The following is a 24482-nucleotide window of genomic DNA, read 5'->3' on the forward strand; positions in this document are numbered from 1 at the left end:
CGTTTCCTTCCTGGCTGTAGTCGATTTGGAGCATCAGGAGTTTGTGCAAAGCCACCAATACCCGCACTCGCTTGCCTCCTCCGGGCACCCACCTCCTCCTCTGGCCGAAGTTTGCCGGCCTACTAGGTATCGATTAGGCTGTGCAAAAGGGGGATATAGATTTCTAAGGTGAGAATTAGGTTTTCTTAAATTCGTAACCCTATCGGTGCTCTTGCCCTCCTATTTTAAACCTGGTAAAGTGCTGGGTGGCTCAAGTCCAGGCTGCCTAAGGAAACAGGTTTTAGGGGATGTTTCTCCAGTACTGGTTCCAGACCAGTTGCCCAGCCACACCCTGGCAGTGCCCGGGACAGTCAAATTCTGGACACACTTATGAGGCCCAGGGATTGGTCTTTCTCCCCCCTCTCTCCTTTTTATTATTCACAAGACTGAAATTGTTTAAATGTCATAACTTATAAGAAAATAAGCTACATTGAAATAAATTAACACAACGGAGACGTGCTTCACATGGCTCAGATAGGATAGGCAACCCCAGGGGAAACCAAAGCCAGGCAAAACCAAAGCAAAGCAAAGCGAATTTCCAGGCTGCCTAACAATGTCTGCTTTTCGGTCAACTCAAAAAGCCAGAACGCAAACCAAAATCAGTTTAAACCCCAGCGCTTGTTCTTGGGTTTCACGTTTACCTTTGGAAAAGTATGGAAAGGTGGCTGCTAACCGCACATATTACAGCAGAGGTTTTGTTTTCTTCTGGAATGAGTGGAGAACATTACTGGGTAATTAAGTCCTATAACTTTCAAAATACTGCAGCTGAGATCCAGTCTATAGAGATATTTATGTACAAAGTAGGATAGTATAATAAATATTTAGCGTGTCTTCTGGTGTGGCTGTAAGCCCCTTCAAAAGCAGTCTTTTAAGCCCATTTAGTGAATATATTCTCAATTTGCTTAGGATGGCCACAACTGGGCTGTGACTTTGTTGCTTCAAACACAGTGGAGTCCACCATGGGTTCCCTTGGGTGCGGGGGCTTCTCCAGGTGGGTGCCAGGCCCTGGCCCTTCTGGACCCTCAGGGCCGGGCCTGCTCTAGCTGCTGATGCTGACTTCTGATAGCGAACCTGCTGACGTGGACGGGGATGGGGACGACGATCTTAGGGTTCCGGGAGGGCTCCCCTGTCTTGGAATTGGCATTGCCCGCCTTCACTCGTTTCCACTTGGCCCGTCGGTTCTGGAACCAGATTTTCACCTGCACCTCGCTGAGTTTGAGGGCGTGGGCGATCTGCGAGCGCTCGGTCAAGGAGAGGTACTTTTTGCAGTGGAACTCCTTCTCCAGCTCCAGCAGCTGCTCGCTGGTGAAGGCAGTCCGCCGCCGCCGGTTCTTGCCAGTAGACGTGGTGCTGCCCGCCGCGCCGCTGCTCGGCGGGGTCTCCTCCAGTGCGTGGCCCGGGTCTTCCTCCTTGTGAGCTGCCTGGCCAGTCAGATTGTCATCCGAGCTGTAGTCCACATCGCTCTCCAGTGAGAAGCTCTCCTCCTTGCCCTTCGGGTCGTCTTCCACCTTTGACTCGTCTTTCCCTTGCCCTCGGACAGCCCCGACTGAAAGCAAAACCAAACGGCATTTTATTACATTTCGCACACTGGCCTTCCTTTCTCCTTCCCACTGTCACTTGGGCATTCCGCGCCCCCCTCCCGCTCCCCGCCCTTTAGCGGATTGTCTTTCTATGACATTAACACATTGTGATTTCCTGGCCTTTGAGGGGTAGAGGAGGGGTGGGGGGAGCGTGAGAAAGCTCAAAGAAGAGGAGGCAGTACAGGCGACGGCCCTTTGCCCAGAACCATCACTCAAAGGGCCGCCATGCCTCCCCCGCACCCTCCCAGCCTCGGCAGCGTCAGGAGAAGTAGCAGGAGGCGCGAGGCCCAAGAGATTGCCCGCTTTGTCCCTGGGGTGGGGGCTGGTTGAGGACTGATGGGGGGATTCAGGATCCATCCTGCCTCCCCCACCGTGAAAATTCAGTGAACCTCAATTGCCTCCTAACCGGACTGGAGGCGTAGGGACGTGCAGATCCCAGACCGTCTTTTTTGAGACAGACAACATTGGTCAAAGGGATGTTTTGTGGCCTTAGAAGTTCCCACCAGACACCCACAACACACACACACAGACACACAGCCTCCCAGGAATCCGTTCTCCCGGAAAGTAGCAAGACCAGCGAAGGGGTTTAGAAAGTCTGGGCGCCCCTGGGCACACGCACGGCTGAGACGCTCAGCCCAACTCGTCTCCCCTAGAGGCTGCAACCTACCCAGGACCCCAGGTCACCACGGAGCGGTAGAGGAGGACTCGGACAAACGCATCCTCAGATAGATATGCGGCCCAGGGCAGCAGCTGGTCGCTGGGCGCTAAATGCCCCCGCGAGACCCTGCTTGTTGCGTGGCTCTGAATTTCCCCCGGAGGCCCAGCGGCACAGCCGGGCCTCATCCTCCAGCTCCTCCGGCGGGGGTCGAGCGGGGGCGCGGCCTCGCCCCCTCGGTCTCCCGCGGGAACCCGGCGCTGGCCCGCCCCCGCCTCCTCCCGCCCCCGAGTCCCGGCTGCGCGCGCCGCCGACTCACCGAGCGAAGCCTGCACCGCCTCGGCCGCGGAGAAGGCGAGCAGCGAGCCCTCTTTGGCCAGGAAGCCTTTGCCGTCCTCTGCGTCAGCCTGCAGCGCCTCCGCCTTGTCGAAGTTACCGCCGCCGGGCAGCGGCTGCGGCGCGAACTTGCGGGCCGCTGCCGCCTCCTGGTGCTGGGGCGACGCGGAGAAGCCGCCGGGGAGCGTGGCCATGAGCGTAGAGGTGAGCGCCATGCCCTGCGCCAGGCTGGAGCAGAAGCCGGTGGGCAGGCTGGGGATCTGGTGGTGAGGGTGTGCGGGCGGCAGCGCTGGCTGCAGCGCGGCCTGGGGCAGCGCGGGCGGCGGCGGCGGCGGCGGCGGCAGCACTACCGGCCGGTAGGGCATGAACATGGGGTAGCCAGTGTAGACGAAATGGCCTGGGCTGGGCTGCGGCGGGCTGCCGATCAGCGAGTCTATGCTGAAGGCGGTGCTACTCCCCAGCGGGCGCTGCATCATCATCAGCGACGGCGGGAACGCTGCGCTCATAGACGCGCTCGGGAGAGGCCAGCGAGAGGCGAAAAGTCCCCGCGCCGCGCCGCCGCCGGGAAGCCCGCCGGACGCCGGGAGCACGGCCGGGAGCGTCGGGCAGGGGCCGAGCGGAACCCCGAGAGCAGACGCCTCCGCCCCTCAGTCCTGGGCCCGCTGCATGCTCGGCGGGTGCAGGGTGTGTGCGGGGTGAGACCGTGCGCCCCGGAGTGGAGAGGACGCCCGGGCCCCGCGGGCTCGCCGGAGTCCCCGTCCGCCGCTTGCCCGTCGGAGCCCGCGCGCGTCGCGGGTGCGGCCCTAGGCCCCGGTAAGCTGCCGTCCGTCCGTCCGTCCGTCCGTCCGTCTGTCCCGCCGTCCGTCGCCTCCCGCGGGCCGCTGGGGAGCGCGCAAAGCCGGCGTACTTGTCTCCGGCGGGCGCCGCCAGCACCTTTAAATCGCGCTCCTCTTTCTCATTCACATTTTGCCTGCCGCCTGGCCCGGCTCGCCTCACGTGGGGCTGGGCGCCGCTGGCCATTGGCTGAGCGGGGAGGGGGTGGGGCGAAAGCGGGGCCCCGCCCTTTCCACCCAAGCTGGCCGCGAACGGGCTGCGGGCGCCACCGTCGGAGGCGCGCGGGCCGGGGAGCCGGAGCCTGCGTGTCTAGCCCGCGCCGCGCAAACCTGAGAGGGGCGGATGGCACCTCCAAGACTCGGACCTTGGGGCCCTGCAGCCTTGTCGAGGCCGCCTCGAAGGGCGGCCTCCGGAGCCCGCACCCCCGCGGCTGGGCCGGGGGCGCTTTATTTCTTTTACTGTATTTGTCATGGAACCAACCTGCCTGCGGCTCACTCCAGCGCTGGGTGCTCCGGCTGCTCCTGGGGTCCGGGCGAGGATCCTGGAGTTGGGGACAGGGTCCTACCCCTCCAGAGCCGCCCCCGGGACGAAGGCTGGGAGCAGGCAGGCCCTGCCTGCCGCCGGGAACCCGCCGGGTTGCTCCCTGCCGGTCCGCGCTCCAGGTGGGGCGGGGAGGCTGCTGCTTCCCCCATCCCGGGCTGGGCTCTCCCGTGAGCGATCCCGTCTCTCATTTTTCATGACATTCTTAATCATCGCACCTATTTACACACTTTGCCAGCGCGCACCAAAATAACAACCACGATAATTATGATAATAAAGAGAGTCCTTTATCTGCTCCATCCTCGGGGAGGAAGGGGGGAGTTGCTGCGCCTCCAGATTGTGTAACGTGAGATTATCCTGATGAAAGCTTTATGATGTTTGCTCAAATAAAAGCTGCGTTTTGTAAATAGGCGCTAATTAAGCACGTTGCGAACGCAGGGAGTGCTCACCCTGGCGCCGCCGCCCGGTTTCCAGCGCGAGGACTCGAGGGCGCGCGGTTCCTCTTTGCTGACTGCGGGATGGAGCCGATCCCCTCAGGATGTTTCCCCTGTTCTCAACAATGGTAAAGACCCCCAAATTTGGAAGTAAGGGAATCTGGGGGTGGAGGGAAACCAGGGACATTCTTATCCCCTCCTCCATTTTAAAACAAAAACTTTCAGCTCTTGTCTTCCCTTTAAAAATGGAATAATTTCGTGACAAGGGCAGACCGTGCAGAGCGCACCAGCGCGCGCGCGGGGCTTCCTCGCGACTCCAAGGCCTGGGCTTCAACTTCCCGGGTCTAGACGTCAGCCCTGAACCGCCAACAGCACCGGGTTGGGGAGAAGAAAAGAAGGGCATTGTTAGTTCGGTCATTAGAAATCAGCTCACGCCGAGGAGCTAGTGGTTGGGGAGTTGGCCCGTGTTGGACGTGTGTTATGTATCACTTACAAGCACATTTAATTGGGAGATAAAGATAAATCGATCTTTATGAATTTATCGACCCGATTCTTTGAAGCTCTTTTTTCGCGTTCTTCCTGTTTCTCTCCCTCCAACCCCAAGGCCCCCCGGGGGACGTCTTAATCCCAGATCAGCTCCTCCGCCAGGAGTCCCGCCGAAGACCCACTGCCCATCCAGCGGGCCTGGAGGAAAGAGGGGAGGGTGTGTCCTTGGCGCCCCAGGGCGCTGGGAAAACTCGATGGTCCCGCCGCCAGCCCTCTCCTCCTCCTCGCCTCCTCCTCCCTCCCCACCACCACCCGGACAAAGACGTCTCGAGCGCGTTTCCCCACTCCAGGCCGCAGTAATAGATCGCTCCGGCAGCAGGCGGTTTGAAAGGAATTCATTAGGACGCTGCCTGGATTGCCTCCCCTGACTTCACGCCCAGACCCCGAGGTGGCTTAGGCAGTGTGAGGGGAAATGAATTCCCTTTGGGATCCATGGAGAAGGAGGTGTCTGTGGGATTTCCAGGCTCTATCCCTCCTTCTTCAGTCCCAGAAAAGAAGAAAAAGAAAAAGAAAAAAAATCGAATCCCAGGGCAAAAGGCTGATATCTTTATGAGCATAATAAATACTCCCTCTCATTATGAGATAGTTACAGTAACACAGCCTTGGGTGCCATTACCTTGTTTTTTGAATACTAAGAAACGCTCCACTCCTTCCTTCATTTACGTGGCTACAGCCAGGGCCCTTCCGGCTTGCCACTGGCATGCCGGGGGAAGCTGTTATTCATTTTACCTACGCAGGTTTGCCATGCACTTTGCTATTTCGCCCCAAAAATATTGTTCTAGGGACTTTTGTCGCCTGATTACCCTCCGAGAGACAGGGATTCCTTTGATTATTTTGGTGATTATTCTACATTTAAAGTTCAGCAAGAAGATTTAGGTCCGTCGAATTATAGCTACACTTGAAATAATTTGATGGCATATTATTTGCACCCATAAATTGCCATAGAAAGTATTGACTGCAGGGGTTATAATACTAATCTTTTATTAGTGAGTTCAGATAATTCTCATCAATATGAATTTTATTTACTAGTGCTTTTTTCGCAAATGCAATGCAGTAATACTTTCTCATCTAATGCCTAACTGCTTAGAAAACGACTGTTCGTGTCGTAAAAGGATCCTTGTGTTTCGGCGTGATTAACAAGACTCATTCGGGGCACCTCAGCTACCTGCAAAGCGTTCAGAGCGTGGGGACTGCGGATAATAAAAGCCTTTAGAGTTTTCTCGGATCCTCAGAGAGATTTATGGACAGGAGCGACAGATACATGGCTTATCCATCCTCCGGATTCCTACCTGCCTTAGCTCGTAACAGCCTCAAACTGCAGAGTCCTCCGTGACTCAGCTCGGCCCAGTCTGCGCGGGAAAATCACCGGGCACAGATGTTTGCAACTTTATCCCCTCCCCCCTCCAATTAGGAAAAATGAAGGGCGCACCCGAAGGGAGAACTGGGTCCTCCAACTCCAGTTAACTTCGTGAACTTCCCTCCCCTCTTCCCCCCCACCCAGATGAAGATAGCTCAGCCCCTGGGCACTTTACTCGACAGGTGCTAGGCTAGTGTCAGGTTCAGATTATGCCACTTAAAACCTCAGACATTCCGAAAAAGTTATGGTAATTAAGTTGGCCCCTCGCTTCGGGGTTGTCCCAGTCTGCACTTGCATGCAGATGTATGAAGGTTGAGGGTGAAATAGAAAACGCACAAGTAAATGAATATTCACGCAGCAAACTTGTGCTGGCCTGCCCAGCCCAGCCCAACCCAGTCTGGAGGAGGAAGCACCGCGAATCACGCCCTTCGCTGCCGCCGCCAGAGTTGAGGTCGCGGGTGGTCGTGGAGAGGATACGGTGTGGGCGCCCGTGGTCTCGGAGGACGCGGGGAATCCTGCGGGCCTCGCGGGTCTGGCGCTCCCGCCAGTCGCCCAGTCCTAGGCGACAGGCTGGTTTCTCGGGCAACCGAGTTGTTTTTATTTACAGGGATTTTGAGAAGCCCGATCGTTTGGTCATTGCCACAGCTCTTGCTCCTGGCAATAGTTGGGAAATAACTTGGGATGGGTTTTATTTATGGAAGGGCAATTGGGATTCACACCCAGCTAACCCTGAACAGTCCCTCCCGAGGCCCGGACGCACTTACAAAGGGGTGCTTGTGTAAAATTCCCCATCAGACACACCAATTTGCAAGTAGCAGAAAGCATTGAAGCCTCATCTTTTTAAACATTTTATTCAGCTTTTTTTTTTTTTTTTTTTTTAATCTGAAAGCCCAAAATAGACTCCATGTGGTTCTAAGTGAAGTCAGCCCTTGGCTGGCTTTGAAATAGCTCCTGCAATTATGTAAAAGAGCCATTCACCAACAGGACGGAATTAAAAGGGATCTCGCCCGCTTCCCTTTCATTGCCAACCTCTCATGTTTGGCTTTTCAAAGCACTTCCAACACGATGTCTTTCTCCAGGACAAAAGGCAGAACAAAAAAAGTCCCCAAACTTGTAAATTGAACGTCAAGGGAACTTTAAACAATTTAAAGCCCATAAATAATGATAAAGGGGACTGGCAAAAAAGGCAAACCCATTCAATTAATAGAGTTTCCCAAGCAAAGATCAAGTGGTTTATAAAATAAAAGTCTTTGGTTTCATTATTCTGCTCCTTGACCATGCAGAAAGCAGGACAGGGGGTTTTCTAAAGCGCCCTGAAGAAGAAACACTTTGCGGGACTGTGTGTGCTGCGACATTCTTATGTAGAAACTTTGCTTTTTGTCCCCCACCCTCAAAGTAGCAGAAACAAAACAACTGCAAAATAGAAATGTGAAGGGGAGGGTTTTTCTTCTTCTTCTTCTTCATTTCCTCCTGGGAGCTGGAAAATGTTATCCGCAGGCCTGAAGGCTGGGAAACGTGACCTTTACACCTGCGCCACCCTCTCCACTCCAGCGACGAGGAACGGAGGAGCCACAGCCGCTAGGCCCGCGAGGCGAGCCCTCGTGGGATCTGGGGACAGGAAGGTGGGGATGGAATTCTGCACAGCCCCGGAGTCCCTGGGGGGGCGGGCGCTGTGGCGCTGACTGCGCACCCGGGTGCGCGTTGCCTACGCTTGGAGCCCGGGACTACCCCAACTCCACGCGGAGCTCGGCTCCTCCGGCCGGGATGCAGATGTCCGAGGGCGCTTGCGGGTGTCCTAGTTCTTTTTCAGAGCAGCCCTAACGATTGAGGCTGGGGAGTTCAAGACCACGGGGGTAACTGATCGCCCATCGCCTTCGTCCTGGAAGCCCAGCGCCCGCGCTCACCACACGTCTCTCTGGGAGCACCTAGCCAGGCAAAGGGGGATTCTCCGTGGGGACTGAGGCATACGCCCGCCCCGGGGCTCCCAGCCTGGGAAGAGGGAGCACCAGGCAGAGGCCAGGCTGGAGACTCGGGCTCAAGGGCTGCAGTTGTGCGGGCAGAGGCCAGGGGTGCGGATGGAAGTGGTGTCCCCTCGTGTCCCGTCCGGATCTGACTCCTGCCGGGGTTCTGGAGGCCGCGTGTTGGCGAACCCCAGCCCCTGGAGTGTTTGGTGAGGGAGACGCCGGCCGCCAGGCGCTTCTCACCTGGCTTTATCTCCTCCCATCTGCTCCCTCGATTCCCGAGGCCCCACCTTTCGGGGACTTCAAATGCGCCCTGCCACCCGGAGTCCGGCTTTCATCTCCCGCACAGCAGGCATTGTTTGTGGGACTTCACAGAGATGCTAATCCCCGGACCGCGTGAACCGCGGCCTGGGAGCCGGGCAGAGGGCACCGAGGGGTGAGGGGGTGCGCACTGGCCTGGGCTGGGGACCTTCGGGACGGCCTCTCGAGCAGCCCTCCTGAGGAGCCCGGGTCCGCTACCGTGCGGGCGCCGCATCCCGCCTGCCTTGTACTGGAAGGCTGCGGGCGCGTCGCAATGGGCCTGGGCCGGACGCAGTCAGCGTCCAACACACGGAGGAAGAAGCAGCAGGCCAGGGACGATGGCCGGCGCTCAGCTGTGGGCCCCATGAGCTTCCAATGCTCGCCAGGAGACCGTGTGTCTAGGAGAGGCAGGTCATGGACCCTATGAATCTTCCTGGAGGCTGGAACCCCCGGGACTCTTGGACACCCCAAACCAAGTCCCCAGCCGCTGCCTCCACGATGGCCCGGACCTCCTTCAGGGGCGTAGTATTTTAAAGAGGATGCGGTCTGCCCGGAGGGCACGCATTTAACCCTTTAGAAACCGCGCTGGAGGGAGCAGAAGGGTGTTGAATCAACAGCCTTCCACAACGGGGGCACCCCTCCACCTTTAACTTCTTCTGGGACCAAATGAGCAGTGATTGCTGTAGCAAGAACTGTTTCTTCTTCCAGAAAATCCTGCAAAGCAGAGCCTGAATTTGCTCTGGTTATTTCCTCCTCCTGAAAAGAATGTCGCAAGACAGGGGCACGGGGTTGGGTATGAATGGAAAGGAGAGATGTTGATTAAACGGGGAGGGAGAATTGGAATGGCCTCTGTCACCAGGTGGAAGTCCCGGGCGAAAGTCATTGGAATTCCCAGGAAACGCCACTCAGAAATAAGCTCATCTGGAAAACTCAAGGGTAGGTGTGTCTAGCCCCACTGACATTGCTCCAAAGGACCCCTGTGCCTGTCAGAGAAAGCTCCTCAGGAAAGTCGCCCTAACTGACCGACTCTTCCCAGGAGAGAACAGGAGGGGAGTGTGCGCTGATGCGAGGTGGTGGGGGGTCCATTCTGTTTACAAAAAAGTGAGGGCAACAGATTCCCATCCTTTAAAGAAAGTAAACACGATCACTTCACTTAAAGTAGGGCACCAGGTTTACAGAATCAGAGAAAAGAACACTTGCCCCGAAACCGCCTGGGGCAGACATATTTCCATATTAGAGGAGCATCCCAGGGTAGATCTTTGCTCTTGTTTGAGACACTTGAAAGTCCTGGAGAACCAGAGCCAGTGACCACAGACTCAACTGCCCCCACCCACTTCAGGCTCTTGGAACCCTCATCTATCCTGGGCTCCAAGGTGGGCTGTGAGGTCATGGTCTCACAAGAGGCTGAGCCAGCTCCTGAGCCATGAGAAATGCAAGGTAGGCTGGGGCCATCTCCAGCAGTTCCACAGTTAAGTCACACCTCCTGATCATTCTCTGCCACTGCCCGAGAAGGTCGGGCTGAGTTCACAGGAAGGAGAGCCTCTTTGTTTTTAGATCTGCAATTGTTCCCAGTGCCTCAGGTTCTTTAAGTACACAGCCCCTTCTTGGTGATTGCAGAAATAAGTGGGAATGGTGACCTCCTTGGCCTTTGAAACCTTTGAGTTTCTTCCATTTATCATGGGAAAAAATACGGATAACTCAATTTGCATGACTTTGCTGCAAACAATTATGTCTCCCTATGGGTGTGGCCTGAAGTTCCCAAGCTTTAGAAAAAGAGGGAACCAAGAGTGAGGTCAGAGAACAAATCCAAAGATCCCAAAGTATTTCCAGCTAGGGACCAAAAACTGCTAGAGTGCGTGTGAAATAAATAGGAAACTGAGGGAATGAGGAGCGATTAATTCTTTGAGTCACAGTGGGAAGAATCCAGAAAATTGCTGGAATCCAGAATGCTGCCTCTCAGACATTCCTAGAGGACATTTCTGGGTTTTGTAGGAAATGAAAACATTTTGTATGGGGCATGTTGTCCGTGTGTGTGTGTGTGTGTGTGTATAGTGAGTGGTTTTTTTTTTTCTCTCCAAATAATGAACACGGAGTTAAAGAAAAGGTGTTCAGACTTGCTATCTAGTATTTATTCTGCACAGTGACTTTAAAACACCCCTGCAGGGGGAAGTCATTCACAGGACCGTATGTCATTTCCCTGCGGTTCCTTTACACCCACACATGAAGGCGGGCAATTGCTATCTGCAGGGGACACAGCCATTGACACCAGAAGAGGAGCTGGGGGCTGGTTCTGGGGGGGTCCCCTGTGTGTCAGATACCTAGTGTGACCAGGCCACAGCACAGCAGCCACCGCTGACAGTGACTTTGTGAATGGGCCTCTTCCAGGCCCTCTGCCTCCCAGCTTTCCTTCTGGGCATATGAGAAAAACTAGTATGGGAAATGAACCAAAGTCAGAAGCTATCTGGCTTGTCTCCACCTGGACAAACCTGTTCCCTGAAGTCTGTGACAATAGTGAACATTGAAGCTTTAAAAGGAGCTGCAATTGATCATGGCTCAGAAAATGACGATGATTGGACTGGATATCATGTGACCAACTTTGATACCTTCATTGAGTTCAGGGACTTTCTTCTTCTTCTATTTACCCAACTTCATTCCCTCCCCATCCCCTTATTTTATGGACGTGAATGTTGTAGAATCTAATTGTTACCGTGATATTCCTAGTCTATCTCTTAGTTATTATTATCAATTTCCCCTTGTTCTCTAGTTTCTTATAGACCCAGTTAAAGCACAAACAAGACAATCCTGGAAACCTTAAGAGATGAGAGACTTTTTAAAGTTTAACCAAAAAAGTTTCACATTCAGTTCATTCCCCATATTGTAAGTTATTTGGAAATTTATACTTTAAAATGAAGTGAACTTCATAATGTAGTTTTACATTATATTTTTAGCTGTCTAACAAGGTTATTCATATCTGTAAACGTAACTCAAATAAGTATTATAGATTTTATAGTTAATGAGGGAATGGCAGGAAACAGTTCTATTTCAGGCTTCACAATTTCTGAAGTATTAACCTGAAGATCCTCGTGGGTGTGCAGGGCGCTCAAGCACCCGGAGCGCCCCCTATGCACCACGTAAGAAATGGCATCCGCGGTGGACGCTGGCTGGGCTCTGGAATCCAGGGTAGGATCCGACTGTCCATCCCCAGGGGTCAGAAGGGCCGAGAGGTATGTCTTTCTCACGCCTATAGTTGGACAGGAAAAAGATCTCCAGTTTCTTTTCATTTTAAACACCCAGGCCACCAGAGAAGGCTTTGTCATAAACGATGGGGAAATAAAATCAGACCTCCATGATTGCTGAAGGTGTAAGAAATACTGTCAGATTTTGGAGGTGATCTTAGAAAACCCGCCTCGGCTTCCTTATAGAATCCAGGTAAGGTTCTCCAGGCTCTGCCTCACCCTGAGCAGGTCCTGGAAGGGGATAGATAGGAAGACCTCGGACGCCTGGGCCTGAGGGTCCTGGGCTGCGGCTGAGGCCACCCTCCCTCTGCAGTTCCATTTGCCTAGTGGGCGGCAATCCCCGCTCTCCTCCACCAGCGGCTTGACTGTGTCCCCCAAACGGGCATAATTAATATAGCACGAGTTGATGTGAGCACTGGGCACTGAACTCTATCGTGTAGCACACGTGGGCCAGGAGCCTGGCCCAGAGAGGATGCTCGGGAGGGCAGCTGCAGGAGCAAGCAGGCTGCAGGGAGCTTGGGGAGCACGGGCCAGCCAGGGGCGAAAGCCTGTACTCTCGGAGTGAGAGTATTCGTGGGAGGGCAGCCTCTGGGCACCAGATTCTGGGGCATTTATTTATTATTAATTGACTAATTAATTTTTGAGACAGAGTCTCACTCTGACACCCAGGCTGGAATGCAGTGGTGTGATCTCGGCTCACTGCAACCTCTGTCTCCCAGGTCCAAGTGATTCTCCTGCCTTAGCCTCCCAAGTAGCTGGAATTACAGGCACGTGCCACCACGCCCGGTTCATTTTTGTATTTTTAGTAGAGACAGGGTTTCGCCATGTTGGCCAGGCTGGTCTCGAACTCCTGACCTCAAGTGAGCCACCTGTCTCGGCCTCCCAAAGTGCTGGGATTACAGGCGTGAGGCACTGCGTCCGGCCTCTGGAACATCTAAAAACAGATCAGAGGCCACCCAATGGAACAGGACGCAGTGTGACATTTCACAACACACGATGCCTCTCCCGGGAAGGGAGAGCCCGCGAGCGCCTCTACTGGGTGGGCACAGCGCCATCCCCATTGCACGAACTGAGACGGAGGCCCCGGCCCTGGAGAGTCCTCCCTCCCGCGTTTGCTCTCAGCACCAAGTCTGGCATCGCCAGGGCGCCAGGCATGGCCTTCCCAGGGAGAAGGCTTTTCTGTCATTTTTTGGATTATTTTACTTTAAATATGTGTGCAAAACCTCAGCTACATTCTTGTGGGCCGGGGAGTGGCAACGCGTGCACCTAGGCCTCCTGCTTGCCCCCACACTCGGTCTCCCCAGGGCCACCCCCTTAACCCCCCCATGCCATCAGAGTTTTGAACACCGCTGGCGATGGAGCGTGGGGGGACGGAGGGGGGCAAAGTTGGGGGCGGGACCCGAACTGCCGGCCAAGGACCTAGGGCTGGCCTCGCCCTTGGCTCCCACCGGGCACCGTTCTCGCCGCGGGACCTTGGCTTGAGCGCGCCCCCTGCGGGCCGCGGTGGGGATCGGCCCCTTGCAATGAGGGAACTGGGCCGCGCGAGCCGGGGCGGGAGTGGCGCTGCCTTCAGGTCCTCCCAGGTCCGGGTATCCCCTCCGAGATCCTTGAGGGAACCCGTCCCGTGCACTACCGGATTTCCGGTCTCTGACCAGCCGGGACTTCATTTCTACGCTTCCTTTTACTGTTGTCTTCCTCCTCCGGCGTTTTTTTTTTTTTGAAAGGAGCAAACATTTCCAGCTTTAATGCGGCCCAATTATCTCGTTTGCACGACTTAAAATGTTTCTCTTTAACTCATTTCAATCTAGTAAATATGCTTCAGCAAGTAGCTAATTTCTCAGGGATGGCTTCGCCTCGCCATTTGCATATAAAGCACGTCGGGGCCCGGCCCCTTCGAGTGCGCGAGTCTCTTCTCCCGGTAAGCGGGTGGCAGGCAGCCAGGCCTCCTCGTCCAGGGAGGTCACCTAGGTTTGGCCTAGGGAAGGCGGAGGCTGGGGTTCGCGACAGTGCCTGGGGACCAGGGTGGCAGGGAGGGCAGGGAAGCTTGGGCCGGGGAGGGGCCAGGACCTTCTTCGGAGTCCCGCAACCCCCGCACCGCCCCGGCCTCCGCCGTCCCTTATTCCGAGGAGGGGCGCCCGTGGGGTAACACGTCGGCGCGAGGGTCGGGGGCGCATTTATCCTCAAGTGCGTTTATTAAATCGCGTCTGGAGATGGATGGACGTGGATACAGGAGAGGAAATCTCAGGGCTCGGTCGAGCAATCTCCTGGCTTTAAATTCCGAATAAAAGTCTCAAATATTCCCGGGTCATGGGGGCACTGTCTCATTAAAACCACTCTCGTCCTGAAACTGCAATGCAGACATTAAAGTGCAGTATTTTTCAATTAGAGCTGACGAATTCAATCAAAATTCCATAGATTAGGATGAAATGAGGCATGGGTCATTTACAGGGGAATTTAATTGCCGAGCCATTAGACAAATAGTATATTTGCCATTCCCGCGTTATCCATCATTTTCGACATCAATACCGGGGCCGCATCTCCCCGTCCCGCGGCCGCCCGGCGTCGGCTGTAAACACTCCCTTCCCTGTATCTTCTGATTATATCTGATTTCATTTAGGGCCATGGGGGATTATAAATGTTCACGCAATCAAGTTCATTAGGACTTCAAATCGCATTTCTGATTGGGATCGCTCTGCCGCCGTCCTCCCAGCGCCTTTCAAACCCCAGCGCGTGGCTTTCAAAACATCTTTTTGAATTTAAAGCCTCACATCCTTTTGTCTTGCGACGCCCCCTCCCGCCCCACCCCGCCCGGCGGCTCCCCGCTCTTCGGGCCTCCTTCCCGGGGGAACAGCCCTGAACCCCTCTTGCTGCGAGCGGGTCTGGGGAGAGTGGGGCTGGGCTCCGCAGGCTGTCGGAACCCCCTCCCACGCCGCGCAGCCGCGGGGCGCTCGTGTCCCTGAGGCCTGAGCTGGGCGTGGAGGACGGGCCCTGCGTGTTCGCGGATCGCTAGTGGGGGCCAGCCCCGCACCTCCCGTCCCGGCCGGGCGCTGCGGGTAGGGGGAGCGGAGCAGAGGGGCCGCCTCCCGCCTTTGAATCTCCTGGCTGAGGGCCTCTGGGTAGCGATTAGACCCACCCTTGGGGACTGGCCCTGGGGACCCCTTCCTGGGCTGGTCCCTTTCACTCCAAAGCCCCAGGTGAAGGCGGTAGCCGGTGGAGCAACGCGCTCTTCCTATCAGCAAACCCAAGAAACAAAGGGGGAGGCTCTTCTAGGGAGAGCGCGACAAGAAAGGCTCAAGACATCCCTTCCAGCACAGCTGAAAAATAATAGCTTAATATTAACTGCTTCTCATAAAAATATACTTTCACAGAGACACAGTTACAAGAAGCAAACCCTCATTTTATCCCGTACTTTGTGCTCATGGCTGTTAGCTGCCTCAGTAATTTAATTGGAATGGAACGTGAGAAATGTGTCATTTTTGAAGAATTTATGCATCACTTCCTAGAAATCTCATTGTGTTAACTAGGAGCCTACTGCGTTCTGTTTAGAACCCATAATCACATTTTTATGTGTCTGTATTACGAGTTAATGTGACCTCCTGTCTTTAGCAGATAAAAAAAAATGTTCTCTTGCGGTAACATCTGTATCAAACTCTGGCTTACATCAATACGCCACAACCCTGGTTTTCCAAGGTTCTCCAAACTTGTGAACTTTCTTAAGAGCAGGGAAAATAAATGTGAATGGAAAAAGTGTCTACCAAATGAATAATTACCCACTAAATTAAAACCCTGTGTTAAACATAGTCGACAGCAAATACTGCATTCTCAATCATGTTTATTGCTTACAAATTGCATTACAAAGAAATCCACTGTTTTTATTGGAGTGATTAAGCAGAGAATGTTAGGACTGCAGAAATACTATTCTGGAAAATTAGACGAAGGCTGAAAACCCAGCTAGTTACATTGCAATAGTAAATGTGTAATTTTGTTAAAGAACACGTTTAACACACAAATGAGTATTGGGCTGTTATTATGGTATCATAAAAGAGTCAACTGAAAATTATATTTATTTATAAACACATTGCCTATAAACTGCACATATTTAATACAAAGGAAGCAGGCAATTCCATAATCAATATTTTAATTACTGAGTTTTTTATTATGGCAGCACGATTCTATACGATAGTTTACGAATCTGTAGTTTTCTAGGCTGTCCTCCCCTTTACCGTGTGAGCTAAGATCTTCCTGTTTTCCTCGTTTTTTAATTCTGGGGAGAGTAGGGTGGTGGGCGAGGGTAAGACCGTTTGCTTATGGCGCCACCTGCAGGCCTCTCTGAAAATGAATTTCAATACCTATGCAATCTTCCGCGGGGTTCTAGATTGCTCAGGCTTATTTTAGCAGTTTAGTGAAATTAATTTTTGTTTTAACAGAGAAAGAGGTTAACAATTTCAAGGCAAATCCCAGAGTTTGAAAAGGATTTTGATGTTCCCAAACTACACTTAAATCCTAGAAATGAGATGCAGTATTGACCGTAATTGAAACACAGGGGTTTCTGCATATCCCATCTGGACATAACAAATTTGACTAAGCAGTAATTTATCCTTAAAATAATGGAATAAAAGATACAACATTCCTGGTTTATCCCTGGGTCCTAGGGCAGCCCTTAAGACATGAAAAGCACTTGGCAAGCTAATAGTACCTGAAATTGTAGTGATTGAGCATTTCTTAGGTGCCTGGCGTGGACAGGAGGCGGGGGCGCTGGAGTGGACCAGCTCATTCCCCAAGCCTGTATTTTACACTGTTTCTGCAGAAGGTTAAGTGTTCTTTGCAAAAGTTCAACAGCCTGCCCCATCAGTATGTGTCTAAAGGGTCATTTCAGAGATTGGAAATTTGACAATTATATACAGTTACTGGGATCAGCAAATGCTCCATAGACTCAAAGAGTCAGTGGCTTTGATTTTCTTTAAACCATACTGAGTCAGTGATTATCAAGTAACTTAAATCAACATAAATATACTAAAAAGACAAGCCTAATGCTGGGCTCAGAGTTTTAAACATAACATGTCACACAGTGCTGGCTCTGTGTACTAATTGCCTGTGGACGGTGGATTGTGTCTGATGGTCCAACCGTGATTTTTTCTTCGTGTCCTGGCATGGTTGGTCCTGACAGATGCCAGCCTCCCCAGGACCAATATTGGTGGAGAGCTTCATTTGTGTATTTTATTTTTTTGAGATGGCATCTCACTCTGCCACCCAGGTTGGAGCGTAGTAGCACAATCTCTGCTCACTGCAATCTCCGCCGACCAGGGTCCAAGCAATCCTCTCATCTCAGCCCCCTGAGTAGTTGGAACCACAGGCATGTGCCACCACGCCTGGCTAATTTTTTGTATTTTTGGTAGAGATAGGGTTTCACCAGGTTGCCCAGGCTGGTCTTGAACTCCTGAGCTCCAGAAATCTACCTTCCTGGACCTCCCAAAGTGCAGAGGTTACAGGTATGAGCTGCTGTGCCCAGCCACTTGTTTCTTTTTTAATTCTCTGTGGTCAAATGACAAGTAATAATCAAAGACATTCAACAAAAGTTGGAGGGAAAATATTCCTCTGTTGTCTTTTTTGTTTCTTGGACACAGGGTCTCACTCTTGTCATCCAGGCTGGAGTGCAGTGGTACAGTCATAGTTCACTGGAGCCCTGACCTTCCAGGCTTAAGTGATCCTCCTGCTTCAGCCTCCTGAGTAGCTGGGACCACAGGTGCATGCCACAATGCCCAGTGAATTTTCAAATTTTTGTAGAGATAAGGTGTCACTGTGTTGCCCAGGCTGGTCTTGAACTCCTGGGCTGAAATGATCCTCCTGCCTCCCAAAGGGTGGGGATTACAGGCATGAGCCCCTGTGCCTGGCCCTCTGCTATCTTTCTTTCTTTCTTTTTTTTTTTTTTAAGTAGAAACAGCTGGTAAAAGCATCCTTTACTCTTTTGTTACTTTTTGAATTTTGAGCTGTGTGAATGTGTCATTAAAAGCTAAATTTGAAATTAAAGGAAATAATTTAGGCCTTGTAGAATTGAGTTTGGATAATATATTCAGTGAGAAAAAGAATGATGTTCAATGTGAACTGTGTAAGAAAGGAAAACATTTTTAGACCCTGTAATAAAACAAACAAACCAGAGTATATTTTGTTCACTGGAAAAGAAGTAAGCCAAGATAATTCTAGTCTTAAAGTAGAATGCCCCTTTAGATGTTTATCAACTAACTTACCTCCCTCTCTCCTTTTTTTCCCTCGCTGCTTCTCTAATTGCCTCCTTTCCTTTTCTTAGTCTTGTCTCCCTCCTCCTCCTCTTCTTCCTTCTCTGTCTTCTCTTTCTTTTTGTTCTCTTTCACAAGGTCTCACTTTGTTACCCAGGTTGGGAGTTCAGTGGTGCCATCTTGACTCACTGCAACCTCCACCTCCCAGGCTCAGGTGATCCTCCTATCTTAGCCTCCCGAGTAGCTAGGACTATGGGTGCAAGCGACCACACCTGGCTAATTTTTTGTATTTTTGGTAAAGATGGAGTTTCACCATATTGCCCAGGCTGGTCTCGAACTCCTAGGCTCAGGGTATCCACCCGCTTTGGCCTCCCAAAGTGCTGGGATTACAGGTGTGAGTCACTGTGACTGGCTGTTTCTCTTCCTCTTATTGATATGGTTTGATGTTTTTCCCCTCAAAATCTCATATTGAAATGTAACCTCCATTGTTGGAGGTGGGGCCTGGTGGGAGGCATTTGAGTCATGGGGCGGATCCCTCATGAATAGCTTAGCACTATCCCCTTGGTGAGGAATGAATTCTTGCTCTGGTTGTTTAAAAGAATGTGGCATCTGCCCCTTCTTGCTCTCACTCCTGCTTTCACCGTGTGACATGCCTGTTCCCCTTTCACCTTCCACCATGATTGAAGCTTCCTGACACCCTCACCAGGAGCAGATGCCAACACCATGCTTCCTGTATAACCTGCAGAACCCTGAGGCAATTAAAACTATTTTCTTTATATATTACTCAGCCTTAGCTATTTCTTAATAGCATTCCAAGAACCGACTAATATAGAAACTTGGTACCAAAGAGGGGGGTGTTATGATAAAGATACCTGAAAATGTGGAAGCAACTTTGGAACTGGGTAACAGGCAGAGGTTGTAAGAGTTTGGAGGGCTCCAAAGAAGACAGGAAGATAAAGGAAAGTTTGGAACTTCTTTGAGACTGGTTAAATTGTTGTGACAAAATGCTGATAGTGATATGGACAATGAAGGCCAGGCTGAGGAGGTCTCAGATGGAAATGAGGAACTTATTGGGAACTGGAGCAAATGTCACCCTTGTTATCCGTTAGCAAAGAGCTTGGCTGCATTGTGTCCATGCCCTAGGGATCTGTGGAATTTGACCTTAAGAATGATGACTTAGGGTATCTGGTAGAAGAAATTCTGTTTTTTGTTGTTGTTGTTGTTGTTTTTTGAGATGGAGTCTTGCTCTGTTGTCCAGGCTAGAGTCCAGTGGCATGATCTTGGCTAACTGCAACCTCTGCCTCCTGGATTCAAGCGATTCTCCTGCCTCAGCCTCCCAAGTAGCTGGGATTACAGGCATCCACCACTGTGTTTGGCTAATTTTTGTATTTGTAGTAGAGATGGGGCCTTACCATGTTGGCCGGGCTGGTCTCAAACTCCTGACCTCAACTGATCTGCCCACCTTGGCTTCCCAAAGTGGAGGATTATAGGCATGAGCCACTGTGTCCAGCCTGATAGAAGAAATTTGTAAGCAGCAAAGTGTTCAAGAGGCAGCCTGGCTGCTTTTAACAACCTACAGTTAGGGAAGCAAAGAAATGACTTAAAGTTGCAACTTATATTTGAAAGAGAATTAATGCATAAAAGTTTGGAAAATTTGCAGCCTAGCTGTGTGGCAGAGAAAGAAAAAGCATTTTCAAGACAAGAATACAAGCAGACCATTAAGCAACCATTTGCTAGAGAGATTAGCATGACTAAAAGGGAGCCTAGTGCTAATGTCCAAGACAATGGGAAAAAAGCCTTGAAAGCACATTTCAGAGATCTCCAAGGCAGCCCCTCCCATCACAAGCCCAGAGGACTAGGAGGAAAGAATGGTTCTGTGGGGCAGGCCCAGGGCCCTGCTGCCTTGTACAACCTCAGGACACTGTTCCCTGTATCCTGGCCACTCTGGCTCCAACATCAGCTCAAAGGGGCCCAGGTATAGCTTGGGCTGCTGCTTTTGAGAGCACAAGCTGCCATATACATTGGCGGCTTCCACATGGTGTTAAGACTGCAGGTGCACAGAATGCAAGAGTGAAAGAGGTTTGGCAGCTCCCACTTAGATTCCAGAGAATGTAAGGAAAAGCCTGCGTGCCCAAGCAGAAGCCTGCCACAGGGACAGAGCCTCCATAGAGAACCTCTACTAGGGCAATACGGAGGGGAAATGCAGGATTGCTCAGCTGCTGAATGCAGTTGTGGGAAGGGGATCTCCACCCTCCAGACCCAAGAATGGTAGAGCCACTGGCAGCTTGCAACCTCAAGTGTGGAAAAGCTGCAGGCACCCAACTCCAACGTGTGAGAGCAGCCATGTGGGCTGCATCCAGGGAAGCCATAGGGGTGGGGCTACCCAAGGCCTTGGAAGCCCAGCCCTCACACCAGGATGCAGGATGTGGAGTCAAATGAGATTGTTTTGGAGCGTTAAGATTTAATGACTGCCCTGCCGTTACAGACTTGTGTGGGCCTGCTGACCCTTTCCTTTGGCCAATTTCTCCCTTTTGGAATGGGAATGTACACTCAATTCCTGTACCACCATTGTATCTTAGGAGTATATAATTTGTTTTTGACCTCCTAGGCTCATGGGTGGAAGGCACTCCAGATGAGACTTCGGGCTTGGCACTTTTGATTTAATGAATGAGCTAAGGCTTTGGGAGGCTATTGCAAATACATAATTGTATTTTGAAATGTGAGAAGGACATGAAATGTAGGGGTCTAAGGCTAGAATGATATGATTTGGGTATTTGTCCTCTCCAAATCTCATGTGGAAATGCAGTCCACAGTGTTGGAGGTGGGCCTGGTGAGTGGTGTTTGTCCTCTCCAAATCTCGTGCGGAAATGCAGTCCACAGTGTTGGAGGTGGGGCCTGGTGAGTGGTGTTTGGATCATGGGGGCAGATCCCTCACGAATGGCTCAGTGCCGTCCCCTTGGTGATGAGTGAGTTTTCACTCTGGTTGTTCACATAGGATCTGGTTGTAAAAGAGTGTTGCGCCAGGCATGGTGGCTCACGCCTGTAATCCCACCACTTTGGGAGGCTGAGACGGGCAGATCACCTGAGATAAGGAGTTCAAGACCAGCCTGACCAACATGGTGAAACCCCGTCTCTACTAAAAATACAAAATTAGCTGGGTGTGGTGGCGCATGCCTGTAATCCCAGCTACTCTGGAGGCTGAGGCAGGAGAATCGCTTGAACCCGGGAGATGGAGGTTGCAGTGAGCCAAGATTGTGCCATTGCACTCCAATCTGGGCGACAAAGTGAAACTCCATTTCAAAAAAAAGAAAAAAAAAAAAAGAATGTTGCACCTCCCCACTCTCTTGTTTCTACTCTTGCCACATAATGCACCTGCTCCCCCTTTGCCTTCCGCCATGACTGAAGCTTCCTGAGGCCCTTTCTGAGAACAGGTGCTAGCACCATGCTTCCTATAGAACCTGTAGAACCCTGAGCCAATTAAACCTCTTTTCTTTATAAATTACTTAGCCTCAGTCATTTTTTATAGCAATGCAAGAACAGACTAATACGCTTATCTATGTGGAATTATGCAAGTCCTTTAATTGTAGAACTTCCTAACATGTGTAACACAGAGCATGGCTAAACACAGTCATTGAAACAATATTTTTGTCAGGCATTTTATTTTATTTTTTGCTTTAACAAAGCAATTTGCTAGCAGTAAATTCTACAAAACTATGAATAAGTTCCATCTCATCTGATGATTAAGATAGGGCCAGAGAACCCACGAGCCATTTTTGTCTTACAGAATCACAGCCATCCATAAATCAGGTACAATATTCAGCACATCTCGACAGCCACTAGAACCCAGGTGACTCAGAACTCATTTCTAGTGCCAGTTGATTTCCTACCCATTCTCTTGCAGCTGTGATGTATGTTCCTGAGAAGTTAGGGGCAGAGTGAAGGATTCTTTCTGAGGAAGTTCAGTTAATTGCTGTATGACTGCTGCACATGGTCCATGCTGACCAAGAGCACTTGGCTGAACGTCTGGTTGCCATAGTTCATGTGATATTGACTTGGCGGAGTGGGACTAAGGGAATGCTTATCACAGAAATCGCCTGAGTGCTTGTGGGACACTGATGAGAGCAATGGCCAGGGAAGCCACACGGTGCACAAATTGCCACCTGCCCTGGGAATATGACAGCCCTCATTCAACACAGGCCCATAGGCAGAGAGAACATGGCCAAGAATGGGAGCCCTTCCTCTCCATGCCTTCCTAATATGCCCAAGTTTCTCCAGCAGCCTTGAGACAAGCTGTCCTATACTTGGCTGTGAGCACCAAAAGCAGGAGGGTACCAGTCAAGTCTGTCTTGTTGATGATGGATCCTTGGCCCCAAGCACTGGGCTCCACCCCCAGCAGACTTTCAAAAGTGGTAGTTAAATGAGTGAGCAAATGTCAAGAAAAAAAAATAGAAACCCAGAAAATAGTTACAGTTGATGAGCATGTGGGGGAATTGGAACTCTTGCATATTGCTGTTGGGAAGGTAAAATTGTGCAGCTGCTATGGAAAAATAATATAGAGGTTCCTTAAAAGATTAAATCCAGAATTACTGTGTCATCTGGCAATCCCACTTTTGGGTATATATCTAAAGGAATTGAAAGTAGGATCTGGAAGAGCTGTTTGCACACCCATATTCATTGCAGCATTCTTCACCACAGCCAAGAGGTGGAAACAGTCTAAGTGTCCATTGACAGAGGCGTGGATACACAAAATGTGGTATATACAACAGAATATTATTCAGCTTTTATTTTTTATTTTTTAATTTTTATTTTTGTTTTGAGATGGAGTCTTGCTCTGTCGCCCAGGCTGAAGTGCAGTGGCACGATCTCGGCTCACTGCAAGCTCCATCTCCTCGGTTCAAGCAGTTCTCCTGCCTCAGCTTCCCGAGTAGCTGGGACTACAGGCGCCTGCCACCACGCTCGGCTAATTTTTTTGTATTTTTAGTAGACACAGGGTTTCACCATGTTAGCCAGGATGGTCTCGATTTCCTGACCTCGTGATCTACCCACCTTGGCCTCCCAAAGTGCTCACTACAGGCGTGAGCCACCACGCCCGGCCTATTCAGCTTTTAAAAAGAAAGAGGCCAGCCATGGGGGCTCATGCCTATAGTCTCAGCACTTTGTGAGGCCTAGGTGAGAGGATTACCTGAGCCCAGGAGTTCAAGACCAGCTAGGGCAACATGGCGCGAGACCCTGTTTCTACAAAACATTTTTTTTTTTTTTAATTAGCCAGATATGGTGGCATGTGCCTGTGGTCCCAGCTCCTCAGGAGGCTGAGGCAAGAGAATCAGCCTAACCCAGAAGGTCAAGGCTGCTGTGGGCTGTATTCATGACACTGCACTTCAGCCTGGGTGACAGAGTAAGACCCTGAATCCCCACCCCCACCCCCCAAAAAAGAAGGAAATCCTGTGGCATGCTACAACATGGATGAATGTTGAGGACACTATGCTGGATCAAAGAAGCCAGTTGCAAAAGGACAAATATTGTATGATTCCATTTAGTAGGAGGTATTTAGAGCAGTCAAAACTATGGGCACAGTAAGTAGACTGGTGGTCGCCAGGGCTGGGGGGAGGGGAAACAGGGAGTTGCTTTTCAATGTGAAAAAGTTCTAGAGAACTATTACACAGCAGTGTGAATCTACTTAACACTACTGAACTGTACCCTTAAAATAGCTAGGAGGAAATTTTTTTTCTTTTTTTTTTGAGATGGAGTCTCACTCTGTCGCCCAGGCTGGAGGGCAGTGGCGCGATCTCTGCTCACTGCAAGCTCCACCTCCCTGGTTCAAGTAATTCTCTGCCTCAGCCCCCCGAGTAGCTGAAATTACAGGCGCCCGCCACCATGCCTGGCTAATTTGTTTTCTTGTTTTTGTTTTTTTTGTATTTTCAGTAGAGACGGAGTTTCACCATCATGGCCAAGTTGGTCTTGAACTCCTGACCTCATGATCCACCTGCCTTGGCCTCCCTAGTGCTGGGATTACAGGCATGAGACACTGTGCCCAGCTGGGAAAATTTTATATTATGTGCTTTTTACCACAATAAAATGTAAAAAAAAAAAATTAAAAATAGGCCAGGCGCGGTGGCTCACGGCTGTAATCCCAGCACTCTGGGAGGCCGAGGCGGGCGGATCACGAGGTCAGGAGATTGAGACCACCCTGGCTAACGGTGAAACCCCACGTCTACTAAAAATACAAAAAATTAGCCGGGCATGGTGGTGGGCACCTGTAATCCCAGCTACTCGGGAAGCTGAGGTAGGAGAATGGCATGAACCCAGAAGGCGGAGCTTGCAGTGAGCCAAGATGGCGCCACTGCACTCCAGCCTGGGCAACAGAGCGAGACTCCATCTCGGAAAAAAAAAAAGTAAAAATAAAAATAAATAAATAAATGAACAAACGAGTG

At 51.4% G+C, this 24482-nt stretch overlaps 1 protein-coding gene across 2 annotated transcripts; it reads right to left on the reverse strand.

The window, feature by feature from the left end:
• Positions 1 to 383: 383 nt before the first annotated feature.
• On the reverse strand, positions 384 to 3418 carry GBX2 (gastrulation brain homeobox 2). 2 transcript variants are annotated; one of them, XM_009183393.3, is made up of 3 exons: positions 2594 to 3418; positions 2287 to 2323; positions 1477 to 1585 (listed from the first exon to the last, which is right to left on the reverse strand). In XM_009183393.3, exons 1-3 carry the CDS (start codon positions 3114 to 3116, stop codon positions 1477 to 1479), a joined length of 669 nt encoding a protein of 222 aa, XP_009181657.1. In that variant the 5' UTR covers positions 3117 to 3418. The 2 variants fall into 2 exon arrangements, with proteins under 2 accessions (XP_003908171.1, XP_009181657.1); XM_003908122.4 differs by lacking the exon at positions 2287 to 2323 and having other exon boundaries at positions 384 to 1585.
• Positions 3419 to 24482: the final 21064 nt, after the last annotated feature.

Source organism: Papio anubis, chromosome 10 (genome assembly GCF_008728515.1).
Source record: "Papio anubis isolate 15944 chromosome 10, Panubis1.0, whole genome shotgun sequence".
In the NCBI taxonomy this organism is placed as follows: Eukaryota; Metazoa; Chordata; class Mammalia; order Primates; family Cercopithecidae; genus Papio; species Papio anubis.

What these genes read in the sequence shown, in the direction of transcription:
- GBX2 (XM_003908122.4), bottom strand. Translation starts at nt 3,116, where the DNA reads ATGAGCGCAGCGTTCCCGCCGTCGCTGATGATGATGCAGCGCCCGCTG. An exon ending in GGCGGTGCAGGCTTCGCTCG is followed by an intron (nt 1,586 to 2,593) that starts GTGAGTCGGCGG and finishes TTTTGCTTTCAG; the next exon opens with TCGGGGCTGTCCGAGGGCAA.